This window comes from Myripristis murdjan, chromosome 23 (assembly GCF_902150065.1).
Source record: "Myripristis murdjan chromosome 23, fMyrMur1.1, whole genome shotgun sequence".
Classification (NCBI taxonomy): Eukaryota; Metazoa; Chordata; class Actinopteri; order Holocentriformes; family Holocentridae; genus Myripristis; species Myripristis murdjan.
Genome location: NC_044002.1, coordinates 24015256 through 24030684, shown reverse-complemented (window position 1 = coordinate 24030684; position 15429 = coordinate 24015256). Strand labels below are relative to the sequence as shown.

The following is a 15429-nucleotide window of genomic DNA, read 5'->3' as shown; positions in this document are numbered from 1 at the left end:
AACTGGCATTTTTCCATCGTACATAAATCAAAGATATAGGGGAAAAAGGCAAGGAAATATAAAATCAATGTTAGTGCAGAATCCCAAAGTACTTCAGTAAAAGGCAAGAGCAGATTAAAGCAGATAGCAAATAGGTAGGCTACAACGAAAATAAAATGAAAAATAAAATGAATGAATAAATAAAATAAATAAATATATAAGTGAATATAGATTTCATTGCCTTTACGGTTAATAACCTCCTTTACTTCCTCATATGTTTGCATTAGGCACTGAGTCTCGTCCAGACTGAGTGACGCAGCCCTCTGCTTCGCTCTGATTGGTCACGTTCAAGGAATCTACGATCGACCGGCATGGTCTTTTGAAGGGAGGCGTGATCGCGCACCAGCCTGGCTTTCACAATCCAGACTCGCTAAAGTCGCTCCTTCTCAGCCTGACTTGGCTTTAGTGGAACGGAATAAACCAGGCTGTGCGGGGCAGGCTTGAGCAAGCCTGGATTTGGCTTATATCCTGGCTTATTTAATCCACCTTTCGTGAAATAGGCCCCTGGTCTTGGTTCGGGACATTCTGATGCTTTCGGCTGAGTAGTGAGAAAGAAAAGAAGAATAACCTCTCTCTCTCTCTCTCTCTCTCTCTCTCTCTCTCTCTTTTTTTTTTTTTTCTTTTCCGGGTTTGTTTTCCGTACACACCATTTACGCCCCCCCCCTTCCCAACCACCACCACCACCAAAAAAAAAACAAAACAAAAAAAAAAAAAATCTGACGTCAGTTTCAAATATGTTAATTATTTAAAACGGAGAATGCTTACGTATGAAATATGTAAACAGTGAAAAAATGTAAAATGTAAACAGTGAGCGAGACCCAGCGTGAGCAAACCAAGTAAACACATCTGCTGGCACGTGACTGGCTGAGGTCAGACGGGGTATTTCCGTGTTTACCCTGCAGCACGGCTGAGTTGTGCGCGACGCAGAGTTGACAGTTGGCAGTTCACCTGTCTCAGGTAAGACCCCCCATCCACTCTATCTACCCCCCAAAGAAGAAATGTGATCATGAAGAAACTTTGTGTTTTCTCCTCTTTTCTCCTCGTTTCCTCTCAGTCTTTTTTCCTGTAACTATTCAAAGCAGGAAGTATGCGAGCAGGCAAGCAGCCAGTTGTTTTAAACATGGGAAAGATTTTACATATTATTTTATTTTATCCTTTAACCTTTATTTAACCAGAAATCAAAAATCTCTCTTGCAAGAGCAAAAAGCAGCAGCATAGACACCAGGGCTGCAGACGTGCAAGAACAGAAGACGTTACACTAAAAAAGGAAATAGATTTTGTAATCACAGCATATCAAAAGTATTCATCAGCTATCATCACAAGACATGATGGTGACACTCAGGCATTTAGTATGATGGCATTATACAACCGTCTACAGTGAAAAACAAAAAAAACATAGGCGGTGCTGGGGAAGAGTCCACTATCCATTTGAGGTTTCCATGTTTGAAATGGTTTATTTTCTGAAAAACAGAGAACAAAGAAAACCCACTTTGCCTGCGGATCCTACACCTACTCTTAATCTGTATACCCCTGATTGCACGGTGTTAAACAAACCCAAAACAAACAACAAGCAAACAAAACTAATTATGCAAAACATAATATGCCAAACAAGGGCAACAAAACATAAACAAAACATCAGCCGGGCGGTGGACGGGTAAACCGGTTCATCAGCACTTAATCCAGAACTGGTTTTCCCACAATTCAGCAGCCAAAGAGCTGATGGATGATAAACAGTGTCTGCACGATCTCACTTTCTCTGTGGAGACTCTCAGTCGTCCCGGTCATGGTTAGATTTCCTGGACTTGCCGGAGCTCTTGAAGACGTTTCACCTCCCATCCAAGAAGCTTCTTCAGCTCTAACTGGTCAGTGGGGAGCATTTATCCTCTGTACGGCTGCTGAGGGCTTAATGTCCCACTTTGTTCTCTTTCACTTGGTTTCCGTGATGTTTTGCTATTAATCTGAAACAACCTGTACATTTTGTATTGCTGTGTTGACCCTTACAACATAAAGGTCATAATTTCATCACTGATCTCTCCGATGTCTTTGATGTCTTTGGAGTGTCATCATCTATGTATGACCAAATAACACATCAGCGCAAAATATACAGAATATTAATTTAATCTATGAGTTTTTCAGTCATCTTTCAATAAACATACGAAGGTAAGGTGACTTTTAGTTGTCACACACACACACAAATTTAATGATAAATGTGGAGGCAGCCTTGATCTTCAGCTCAAGACTAAAATCAAGATTGAAATATTTTGTTTTTTCCTCATGAGACAATAGTGAAATCCAGCCAAGAGTCTGTGTTTTCATTTGAGACTGCAGGTGAATGATTAATCTCACTCTCTCTCTCTCTCTCTCTCTCTCTCTCTCTCTCTCTCTCTCTCTCTCTCTCTCTTTAACAGTATCAACACAGCAGTTTACCTTCACTTCTCAGTCGGGCAGCAGCAGCAGATTATTTACAACATGAAAAGGTACTGTGGCCCAAACGTTCTAATACAGTTTATAGAGTATTCTTTAACACACAAATGCTGATTTATCTGTACTAAGACAATAACGCAGAGTAAACCTCAGATCAGTGATCAGTGGTTTGCTGTATGTGAGGAAGCCGTTCAGTGTTTCAGCTCAAAACATTAAAGCTGTTCCACTTTGTGAACATACGGGTGTCGGTGTGTTCATGTTTCTAATGAACATCGTCAACATGTTTATTTGCTGTGACATTTTAAAACCTGTTTTAATCAGAGAACGAGAGCTGGTCTTTTGTTTGCTATGTGATGTGGTGAAGTTAACCATTAATCCATATGGTAGCTAACTAGACATGATAGAGCCAACTTGAAACTATGTCCTGACTTTGAATTGGTCTCTGGTATTGAATGCTTGTTTGAGAACACAAAGATATTATTTTGGGCTTTGATACTGAAGTTATGTGCTGTACGCTGTTTTTTCTTCGGTTGTTTATGATGCGTGGCCTTTCTTTTCAATCAAAATTATTATAAGCAGAGTTCAGACCATCTTTAATTTCACTTTTCTGTTTTTGTTTCGATCAGTCACTGATTGATTGATTTACAGCCATATCGCTCCCAATAGGAGAAACTTCATCAGCCAACTCTGAACAAATGACAACATCAACATAAGCAATATTTTTGTTAATCTATATATTAACCAGATAATACCCACAATATGCATGTAATCATTTATTAAGTACTATTTTTTTAGTTAGGAATGTCAATCACAGACATCATTATGTTATTCAGAGAGTTTGCTGTGAGTCAGATTTTGAATAGACATGAATGGAGCAGGAAGTTTTAGCTGAATGAAAACATTGTATTCTTTGTTTCATAAAAATAATGAGCTCAGTCGGTACTTTACCACCTGCAAAGAAGCAACATAGAGGTGTGTGTGTGTGTGTGTATGTGTGTGTGTGTGTGCGTGTGCGTGTGCGTGTGCGTGTGCGTGTGCTCCAAGGCCACTGCAGCCTGATATCTGTGCCAGGTGATGTGCGAGGAGACAATGGACAATAAACCGATTGTGTTTCCTCGTGTATGGGTTGTGGAAAAAATAAAAAGACAGGAGAAGGTGTGAATCTAGAACTGAGGAAGAGAAATAAAAGACAGTGAAATGCAAGTTTGAATCAGCTGCTTGATGGACCGACTCGGTGTATTGTACCCGGATTATAGTGATATAATAAACCTTTTCACTGCATCAGATTTGGAGTTTATTTTGAGTTATTTTATAGAAGATATTGGACAAGTGTGGAGAAGAACCGCCACTACCTGGCCCAAGTGGTAGTTTTTTTTTACACTACATTTTTCACATATTTTTCATTCTTACATCCATTCATTTTTTCCTGTTTATATATTTTAATGCACACATTCATAACTCACCCTCAAAATATAAATTAACTAAATGCTGCCCTACCACCAGCCAGGGTCCAGTGTTGTGACTATGCTGATGATAATCTGTTTTTCAAGTTCATTTGATAAATATCCTGTTGAATTACATTCTTTTCCACTGAGGATCTGAACACACTGACAACACTCTACTGAAACTGCTCCTCTGAGAGTTTTCAATATCATATCCATATTTGAATGTTCTCTGATACAGGTGATTGTTCTGTGTTAGTACTTCTCGACCTCGCTTCTGCGTTCGAGTAGAGTAGAGCATCACATCCTGATTAAGAGTTTAATGTGATTGGGTGGGCCTATCAGATATAGCATGAGACTGGTTTACTGACAGAAGTTGTACTGTCTGTTTTGGAGATTTTGTGTCTGATGCCTCTCCTCTGTCTTGTGGTGTCCTACAGGGCTCGATTGTGGGGCCCTTGCTGTTCTCCATATGTATCATTAATAGATTTAACATCACTCACGATTTATATGCAGATGACTGACTCTGTTTCTTATTGAAACCTGGTGAGAATTTTAGATTATCTAGGCTTGGCTTAATGCTACTAGAGGCCAGACAGTGGAAAACTCTTTGCAGCTCAGTGCTGATAAGACGGAGGTTTTGATTGTTGCCCTATGATCATACAAAATATTGGATCTCTTTCTTCTGCTGTCCTCTCTAATCTGTGTATTTTAGGGGTAATTTCTGAGCAATCTATATAAGTTACCACCCATGTTAAGCACCTGACCAGGCATACCTATTTAAACAGACATTCGTGTAACTTGGATTCACTAAGTTTGCATTTTTAAGTTTATAGTGTTTTTTTATGTGTACTTCATGCATTATTTTTATGTACTGTGTGCTACATTTTTAACTTTTGCACTATTTATATGTACCTCTGGTGACTGTTATTTTTTAATATTCTCTTTGTATGTTGTCTAATGCTGTTGCAAATGTCTGTGGAAAGTGCTATACAAATGCATAACACTTACTTTACATTCACTCTCCATTGAATTTACATACTATACCTGGGATTTGAACTGTTGCCCTGCTCTAAGTCCTGCCTCTTTCATTTAGGCACCACTGCCTCTATTAAGTTAATGTTTTGTTTCTGGCAGGATCCAGAAGGAGAGACCAGACTCACCTGAACCCAGCTGTGTGTCCATGAAGAGTGACTGGTCAAAGCATGAAGCTATTGAGTTCAAGAAGGCACCAGACTCACCTGAGCCCAGCTGTGTGTCCATGAAGAGTGACTGGTCAAAGCATGAAGCTATTGAGTTCAAGAAGGCACCAGACTCACCTGAACCCAGCTGTGTGTCCATGAAGAGTGAATGGTCAAAGCATGAAGCTATTGAGTTCAAGGAGGGACCCCACTCTACTGACAAAAGGCAAGTTTGTTATACTCCACCTTAGCTAAGAGATCATGATGAGAAACACAACTGATCTGCTAATTTAGATTCTTCATATTCAGGGATCAGAGCAGCATGTTGTGTTTCTAGCAGGATTCTTTATGATAAAAAAAACTTTGTGTTTGTGTTCTCCAGGAGAGTCCACCAGCAGAGCTCAGAGCTTCCCAGAGGTCAGGTGGCTCAGGATCATCAAACAGACCTGGACTCCATATTTAAGGTATGTAAATGTACAGCAACACCTTTTACTTCAGCTATAAATTAAAGTCCCACTCCAGTCATTTATAAAGCCCCTAAAAGGCCCCTCTAAAAATTCTGGTTATCAATATTACATATGTAGAAGTTGTTTTCTTTCCCCGAAAAACATCCCTTAGTGTCTCAAATTGGCTCAAATGTAACTCTATACTTTACCCTCATTAAAAATGCGAAGATCTATGAATATTCAAAGAGTTCCCAGGCACCCCCCTGCCTGGCACACCATAAACAGCTCTTTTCACAGAATGTGGAAGTCGCTTCCCCTGAAAGTCATGAATATTGTGCCATGTTTGAAAAGCTTTGAAAAACACTCAAGCTCTGTTCACAGTGAGTCCTGTCCCATGTCACCAACACTGTATTTCACAATCTAATCTTGAAGGTGAGGTAATTGGTGAAATCACCTGGTGTCGTTTTTGGTTGGAATGAAACTTTTGGCTTCCCATGGAAGACTCAAATGATTGACTATCCCTGGCCTGTGAGGAGGGCAGGGGAACTTTCTTACAGGGCTGCACATTTGCAACAACAACAACAACAACAACACACCAGGGTTACAATATTCTAATGTTCATTCCCTTGTCACACAGGCTTTGCCAACAAACTGGGCTCCATGGGCACAGTGGGTGGAGTCCAATTCATGTATGTCCTAACAAGATACAGGCTATTGGGTTTGGGGCCACACCAACACCCTGGCCATTATCAGCTTGACAGGAAGAGGGTGGGCTCATAACAAGCAGTTCAAATGAAACACAGAAAACACTTGCAGTTGTCAGGCCTAACTTTGAGGAGGTTAAAGCCATGCTCATGACAAACCTACCTCACTTCACAGTGGAATGCCTGATGCGTTTAGGTATGATTAACAAAGCCATTTAGCAAGCTGCTTCTTGGATGCAGCTTTCCCAGCCATGGCATCACCAGATGGCATTTTCTGTGAATTGGCAGGACCAGAGGTGGGGGCCCACTTCAGATGTTGTTTGGAAATGGGCTGTGAAAACTGCCCTGATGAGCCCTTCAGCTAGTGACAATAGTCAGCCTGCAATGAGTGAGTCCACTCGTGTGTTAATTGGAGAGGAGCTCTTGCTCCTGCAGTTAGAGAGTGGAAGCCTGTGTGGGATTTCATGACCATTCTGGTCATAATAGTTTCTATGCTAAAACCTCTAGATCAGTGTCAGTTTATATATTGTGGATTTGATCTTGTGTCTTACAGTTTTGCATGTCTGATACATTTATTATTCTGTTCTAGATGCTTGAGGAGAACATGGTCACTTTTGTGAAGTATGAGCTGAAAAGGATCCAAAGCACTCTGAATCCAGATTACCCAGAATGCTTAGAGAGTCAGAGTGAGGATGAGGACATGATGGGTGGTGAAGAGGAAGAGCAGCGGAGGAGCAGCAGAGAGGTTTTTCTGCAGATGACATTGCACTTCTTGAGGAGAATGAAGCAGGAGGAACTGGCTGACCGCCTTCAGAGCAGTAAGAGACTTTTAACAGGTTGAACATGATGGAAAGGAGAAATAGTGGAAAATGAGAGATGCTCTATTTTATATCAGGTCAAGAGTATTTTTGGGCTGTGTATCACAAAGCCTGTCCCAAATGACCCTACAGAGAATACCTAGATCCCTAGAATACTTAGATGTTACTAATCATTATCAGTACCTACCTAGCCTAATATCAAGTGTCAAGTTTATATATACATATATACCAAAATCTTGAAAGTAGCTTTCACACTCACACCAAAATTTTAGGAAAATGTGCTCTAAAACTCATCTCGCAAGTTGCCCATACACTAGTGGACTAGTAGACAAGCAACATCGATGATGCCAGATAGAGGGTGGCTTGCATATAAATGGGAGTGCTACAGTGACTGTTGAGTGAGTGCAGACCTTTTGAACTGTACTTCACAGGACTAAGATTTGGGATTTTGGAAGTGCAGCCAGTCACTCAATCTTCTGCACTACCAATGGACTTTTGAGTTTGGTGTGGCTCTGGCACCGAGTCTTTATTAGGCCATAGAAATTCAGTGTTATCCAGGGACAAACTCCCAACAAAACCCTAATAGGAACAAGGAAAACATCTTAGACAGGACCCATTAGCATAGGATATGTTTCCATATATACGTGAGTTGGGGTACTCTGAAGTCTTGGATTGGCTGCCAAAATTATTGATTTGGTAATTTGGGTTTAAATTACCGCCCCCAGTGGTGTGAACATAGAAACAGCAGGTAGTTTACATATTAAGCTGCTAATATTATCAGGGCCTGTTCACCGATGCATCACTCAGATGAAGAGATACAACAGAGTTAGGAAATATACACATTCACCCATAAATGTTTACACAATGTTTCACATTTAATGTATCTGCTCATTGATATTCTTTGTGTTTTGTGCAATCAGAAACTCTTACTGCAGTTTGTCAACGTGAACTCAAATCTCATCTGAAGCAGAGGTTTCAGTGTGTGTTTGAGGGGGTTCCTAAACCAGGACATCCAGCTCTTCTGAACCAGATCTACACAGAGCTGTACATCACAGAGGGAGGAAGTGGGGAGGTCAATGCTCAACATGAGGTCAGACAGATCGAAACAGCATACAGGAGACCAGCGGGAACAGAAACAGTAATAAACTGTGAGGACATCTTTAAACCTTTACCTGGGAGAGATAAACCAGTCAGAACAGTGATGACAAAGGGAGTGACTGGCATTGGGAAAACAGTCTTAGCACAGAAGTTCACTCTTGACTGGGCTGAAGGCAAAACTAACAAGGATATACAGTTCACATTTACATTCACTTTCAGAGACCTGAATTTACTTAGAGCGAAAAAGTTCAGCTTGGTGGAACTTCTTCATCACTTCTTTATTCAGACCAAGGAAGCAGGAATCAGAAAGTTTGAGCAGTTCCAGGTTCTGTTCATCTTTGTCGGTCTGGATGAGTGTCGACTTCCTCTGGACTTCAAGAACAACCAGATCCTGACTGATGTTACAGAGTCCACCTCAGTGGACGCTCTGCTGACAAACCTCATCAGGGGGAACCTGCTTCCCTCTGCTCGCCTCTGGATAACCACACAATCTGCAGCAGCCAATCAGATCCCTCCTGAGTGCGTTGACATGGTGACGGAGGTGAGAGGCTTCACTGACCCACAGAAGGAGGAATACTTCAGGAAGAGATTCAGAGATGAGAAGCAGGCCAACAGAATCATCTCCCACATCAAGACGTCACAAAGTGTCCACATCATGTGCCACATCCCAGTCTTCTGCTGGATCACTGCTACAGTTCTGGAGGATGTGTTGAAAACCAGTGAGAGAGGAGAGCTTCCCAAGACCCTGACTGAGATGTACATCCACTTCCTGGTGGTTCAGTCCAAAGTGCAGAACATCAAGTATCACGGCAGAGCTGAGACAGATCCACACTGGACACCAGAGACCAGAGAGATGATCCTGTCTCTGGGAAAACTGGCTTTTGAGCAGCTGGAGAAAGGAAACCTGATCTTCTATGAAGAAGACCTGGCAGAGTGTGGCCTTGATATCAGAGCAGCCTCAGTGTACTCTGGAGTGTTCACACAGATCTTTAAAGAGGAGCGTGGGCTGTACCAGGACAAGGTTTTCTGCTTCGTCCATCTGAGCATTCAGGAGTTTCTGGCTGCAGTTTATGTCTTTCTGACCTTCACCAACTCTGGTGTCAATGTGATGAAAGAAAAACAGCAAACCTTCCCATCATCCATGACATCAAGAAATTTACAAGACCTCTACCAGAGTGCTGTGGACAAGGCCTTACAGAGTCCAAATGGACACCTGGATTTGTTTCTGCGCTTGCTCTTGGGCCTTTCAGTGGAGACCAACCAGCGTCTCCTACGAGGCCTGATGACACAGACAGGAAGTAGCTCACAGACCAATCAGGAAACAGTCCAGTACATCAAGGAGAAGATCAGAGAGAATCCCTCTCCAGAGAGAAGCATCAACCTGTTCTACTGTCTGAATGAGCTGAATGACAATTCTCTAGTGGAGGAGATCCAACGGCACCTGAGTTCAGGACGTCTCTCCACAGACAAACTCTCTCCTGCTCAGTGGTCAGCTCTGGTCTTCATGTTGCTGTCATCAGAAGAAGGTCTGGACGTGTTTGACTTGAAGAAATACTCTTCATCAGAGAAGGCTCTTCTGAAACTGCTACCAGTGGTCAAAGCATCTAAAATATCTGTGTAGGTGTATAGATAAATATAGATCAGAAAGATGAAATGTTACAATATTTATTGGAGGAAAAATAGAAGCACTGCTTAAGTTTTTGTTTATTTTTCTTGGTTGTATTTTTTCAGTCTGAGTGGCTGTAATCTGTCAGAGAGAAGCTGTGAGGCTCTGGCCTCAGTTCTCAGCTCCCAGTCCTCCAGTCTGAGAGAGCTGGACCTGAGCAACAATGACCTGCAGGATTCAGGAGTGAAGCGTCTCTCTGCTGGACTGTCCAGTCCAAACTGTAGACTGAAGGCTCTCAGGTCAGTGCTGATCAGCCAAGATCCCAATATACATAAAGGTTCATTTCAGTCAAGATACCCATACTCTAAACAATTTTCTCTGCTTCTCTGCTGATTTCTCAAGACTGCCATAATGTCAACATCTTGCACTGACAGAGGATATTTCATTATTTCCTCTCCTTCCTGCTTCTGTTGCTGAAGCATAAAACACCAGAAAGGACTTCCAAGATTCTGTTAAAAACTGAGTTCGAAGTGTTATCAAATTAATTCACAAAGGAGCTGCCATGGCTGAGTTTGTTAGCATTTTGGTGCATGGGAACGACTCAATTTTGATCAAAGAAATTAAACAAAGAACTTGAGATTCTTTAACAGAGGACTCTGTAGTAACAAACCATACATCAGTGGAAGACAACTCAACAGCATGCAGGTTTTCCCTGCTGTTTTATGTGTGTGTTTGTGTGTGTGTTTCCAGGCTGTCAGGCTGTCTGCTCACACAGGAAGGCTGTGCTGCTCTGGCCTCAGCTCTGAGCTCCAACCCCTCCCATCTGAGAGAGCTGGACCTGAGCTACAATCATCCAGGAGCCTCAGGAGAGAAGCTGCTCTCTGCTGGACTGGAGGATCCAACCTGGAGCCTGGAGGCTCTCAGGTGTGGAGAGACACACACACTGTCTTATAGAGGCCTGAGAGTCATACTGTGAAGCAGATGAATACTGTTTAATGTTACGTGTCAAATATACTTGTCTGACTCTGTTTTCTTCCTCCAGGGTGGACCATGGTGGAACTCAGATGTTGAAACCAGGCCTGAGGAAATGTATGTGTGTTTTTACTTTCATTCATAAAAACACAAAGCAGCAGACATTAATCACATTGAACAATGAACATTACAGACACGGTGGATCTGTAGTTTCTTCAGTTTGGCCCAACATGTTTAATTGTTGAATCCCCAAACAGCATTCATGTGATGTTACTAGAAGATGCTCTTGACTTCATGAGTAAAACACATGCTGAATTTAATATCGCTGCTCTCAAGCCAAAACCTTGTATATCCACAACATCAACTTTTCAGAAACAAAGGAAAGGATGGAGTCTTCTTTCCAGGTTGACAACTGTACATTTTTCAGCTGCTAAAATTAGCTTTGTAAAAGGTTTCATAACCCTGAGTGCTGTAGTACTTTCTTAACTCGTAGAGCAGCATACAGATATTCAAATTAAATTAAAACATGAAATTAACCAAAACTGAAGATATAAGGTTTTCACTGGATGGCGATGATATTGGTTAAACAAGCTTTCCTGTGAGTTGAAAGCTTGTTATAAAATATTAGTAATACAGAATCCTCGACAGCTCCAGAAGAAAAATGATAATCCAAATCTCAATCAATTTCTGTACTAATGGCTCTTACAGATGGAAAGCCCGACTATATAGCAGTATGTAGCATCATTTATTGAAATCCTACTATTGGCGGCTTTTATGTTAAGTGAGAATAGCCACCCACAGGCATGACATGATCATTGTAAAATATTGTAAAATAATGTAAAATAATGTAAATGTTAGTTGGTTACTCACTGTTTGATAATCCATGATGGTTCAGGTGGTCCAGGTTTGAACGGGTGCTGAGCATATATGGGTTAGGCTATAAACGAAATCATACATTCCCCACAAATACACAGGCCTTCTTATATAAATCAAAAACAAAATGACCAAAATCACACAGCGGTTGAAGACTGTATCTCTGTCCATCACAGCCCACTAATTTCAGCACACCTGCCTCCACCAAGAGGTTTCCTGAGATGTGAGGTTAAGTGTAGCACCAAAAATGACCATTAGGTGGTGCCAAACTACTTACATTAGAATAACTGAGAACCTTAGGAAATTCTCAGAGTGTGTTAGAAATGGCCACTGTGAATGAAACGTCTGATATGCTATGTCACCATGAGAGTGTTAGAAACAGTAAAACATCAACATTGGTAATCAGAACAAGTTTATTAGTGCAATTTTGTGTCTACATTGTCCCTTGTTCTCTTCATCAGATGCCTGTGACGTCAAACTGGACCCAAACACAGCACACAGAAACCTCACTGTGTCTGAGGACAACAGAAAGGCGACGCTGATGAGGAAGAAGCAGCCATATCCTGATCACCCAGAGAGATTTGACATCTATCAACAGGTGCTGTGTGGAACTGGTCTGACTGGGAGGTGTTACTGGGAGGTCAAGTGGGACGGATGGGTTAACATAGGAGTGACTTACAGAGGAATCAGACGCAGAGGAAACAGTGTTGACTGCTGTCTTGGAGGAAACGACAAATCCTGGAGTGTGTTATGCTCAGATGAAAGCTACCTTGCCTGGCACAATAACAGAAACACAGTCATACACACCCCGTCCACTTCGAACAGAGTAGCAGTGTATCTGGACTGGCCTGCTGGCTCTCTGTCCTTCTACAGCGTCTCCTCTGACGCTCTGATCCACCTCCACACCTTCACCTGCACCTTCACTGAACCTCTGTACCCTGCCTTCGGGCTTAATTTAGAGTTGTCTGGTTCCTCAGTGTCTCTGTGTCATATGGAGGACAGAGAATCGCCTCCGGTGTAAAAAACACTCACTCCTGAAATGTGAGTTCACAGTGTACACCTACATCCTAAAGTGGGTAACCTGATGTTTTGTAGAGATTGCACAGGGAAAAAATGCTTCCCTCCAAGTTTTAGGGCGATTGTGCTGAGGATGACACTGTGCCAAAGCAACAGGTGTGCTCCATAATACAAAACACACCCCGTCCCATCATCGACCCTAACTTCAGTGTCGGTGGTGCAGGTGCTGCTTGTGATGCAGCTGATTTTTTCTAGGCTGTAAACAGGAGATAGATTCACTCCCTCCTTTGGATGTGTTGGTTTGCCCTTTCTTAATTATCAGTGAGAATAACATCTGCACAAAACAGCTTCCTCAAATGGCAGCAAGATGTCAGCAAACCACACACAGTGGTCTTTAATGCTTGCACCAGACAAAGACACAAGAGAGGATCTGGGGTGTAGAGCTCATATTCAGGGCTCTATTTTATCATCTGAAAAGCACGCGCAGGTGCACTTAGGACGTGTCCAAGTCCACTTCTGCTATTTTAACGGCAGAGAAAATGGCCGTTGCACCAGGCGCCAGGCTCAAAAGGGTTGTACATAGTCGCTTCAGTAATCACGGGTGTGTTTCAGGTGTAACATGCCGTAAACAAATCATAGTGCCATCTCACACTCCCTTTAAAAGCCAGGTCAGTTGCACCTTGACTGATTGCTTATTATAATCCCTGGTGGAACATTTCCCAATAGTGTAAGTAAGTACTGGGAAATATTTTGGATTTTTTTTTTTTTTTTTTTGTATATTTGTTTTTTAATGTTGTAATCTTTTATCATGGCTTCAATGATTACAATGAAATGACTCATGAATGCCTTTTTAAAAATTGCTGTACTTATTCATTTGGCCCTGTTGTCTGTGTCTGGCATCACTGTAAAACAACAAAATATCATAATTCATTCTTTGTTTTTAATCACTGGCATTTTAAAGTATCTCTTGATGTATGAGGGATAAGAAGTGTATTCTGGGGTTTTGATGTTTTTCTGCTGCTGCTACAAAAGAAACCAATAAAAGGAATAAATCATTGCTCTGGGTGTCTTTGATTTTAATGTTTGGCTCTTCAAGCTGCACAAAACACTGCTGAAGTGCTCAGAGCACACTTTTGTTTTGGATGCAATCTGTAGGAACATCACACAGAAATCTGTGTTCTATTGAGCAGAACGTTCCTGAGTTCAGCAGAACATCTCTCAGGTTAAAACACAGCAGGACAGCTAACGTTACACTGCAAGCTTCAGCACATCCACAGGGTTTAACCTCCACACTTTAATAAACATGTCCACAATGCTGATATTTCAGAATGAATGTATCTTTCCTAGTTAACCAAGTTATCAAGTATATTATTTTACCTTTAAATATGATGTTGATTTGCGCAGAATTGCACAGAAGGCTGAGGTTTGCTTCAAGTGCTTTCTATCTGAGGTAAAGGTTAAGGTAAGGGTTTAAAGTCAAGCATACGGGGTTTGGATGAGGGATGGGGTGGGTTTCACCAGAGGGCTTCTTTTTCAAATCTCAAATATCACCAGAACCCGGACAGCAGTGATGACAAGCTCACTGCTCCAGCAACCACTGGATCTCAAGTGAGGACATTTTCTTTTGGCTAGAATAAAAGTTTTCTAAATTGAATTCTTTTGGCACAGTAGCTATTGTGGAACATAACGTCACTGAAGTATGCATTTATTCAGCCAGTAGTACTCATGATGTGTAACCTGGTTATGTAATATTTTAGTATATATACATGATTATGTTTTTAGTAGGGAGCACAAACCATAGGCATCACTGTGAAAGTCAAATATAACTCAAATGTTGATTAAGTACGTTTAATGGTGTAAAATTCATATTAACTGTAGAAGTAAAAATTGTCACAAGGGGATTTGATCTTGGACCCACATCAGGTGAAGTTAATGAAAGGTATAAAAGCAGGTGTAATCCAGATTTTGAATCAGTCGCTCCATGGACTTGGTTTATCGGACTCTGACTAAAGTGATAGGCCAAAGTGGTGGGTTTTCAACTGCAACATGTCAAGACCTGCAGGGGGCAGCACTTACCTTATGTCCAAAACTGCAGAGACAACAATTCACACAGACTGATGCTTGGGTGCCAGTGGGTTCACTGTCATAAATATTTCCACTGGTTTCAAGTTGACTGTTTCAAGGTTTTATAGGTGCATAATAAAATTAACACCACTTGATCTTTGATTTCTCACTCAAGGGTTCAATCTTGCAACAAGTTTAGACCGGTGTTGACCTTGACACTGACATTATGAAGATGTGACGGCAGCGTTAGGAGAACAAACAGCGTCTGTAAGATCTTACTGATTTTGTTTATTCTGGAGGAAACCTTTATCCAACCAGGTAATCCCTCTGAGATTAAATTCAATCTCTTTTTTTTCCGAGAGAGAGATCTGGTCAAGTAGCCTAACCCTGTGTTATGTAGAGAATTCTTTTTGTTTCCTCTTAATTGGAAAAAAACAAAAAAAAACAAAAAAAAAAACATTCATTGTGTATTGTTATATTGACCTCTGAAATCACTGATATCTTAGCTCTATTCTTTGATAATGGATCAATATGATCAGGTTATTGTTCTTGGAGATTTCATTTTCCATGTATTTCCAAATATTACATGAGCTAGTTTTTTTTTTTTTCAATAAAAAACTACAACTAAATGTTTAAGACTCTAGAGTAATGATTAATGTCTCTCTCTCTCTCTCTCTCTCTCTCTCTCTCTCTCTCTCTCCCTCGCTCTCGCTCTATCAGCATCAACCCAGCAGTTTACTTTCAC

At 41.3% G+C, this 15429-nt stretch overlaps 1 protein-coding gene across 1 annotated transcript; it reads left to right on the top strand.

Moving 5' to 3' along the window:
- Positions 1-929: 929 nt before the first annotated feature.
- LOC115355363 (NACHT, LRR and PYD domains-containing protein 3-like) lies at positions 930-13629 on the top strand. Its single transcript, XM_030046134.1, has 10 exons — positions 930-996; positions 2448-2516; positions 5043-5312; positions 5469-5550; positions 6826-7054; positions 7975-9769; positions 9884-10057; positions 10509-10682; positions 10801-10847; positions 12065-13629. The coding sequence occupies exons 2-10, from the start codon at positions 2509-2511 to the stop codon at positions 12622-12624; spliced, it is 3339 nt and encodes a 1112-aa protein (XP_029901994.1). The 5' UTR covers positions 930-996; positions 2448-2508; the 3' UTR covers positions 12625-13629.
- The last annotated feature ends 1800 nt before the right edge of the window (positions 13630-15429 follow it).

Bases quoted from the DNA above. Each gene is read 5' to 3' on its own strand.
- LOC115355363 (XM_030046134.1), top strand. The intron at 5,551-6,825 runs GTATGTAAATGT...ATTCTGTTCTAG, and splicing joins ACCTGGACTCCATATTTAAG to ATGCTTGAGGAGAACATGGT. The intron at 7,055-7,974 runs GTAAGAGACTTT...TTGTGCAATCAG, and splicing joins GGCTGACCGCCTTCAGAGCA to AAACTCTTACTGCAGTTTGT.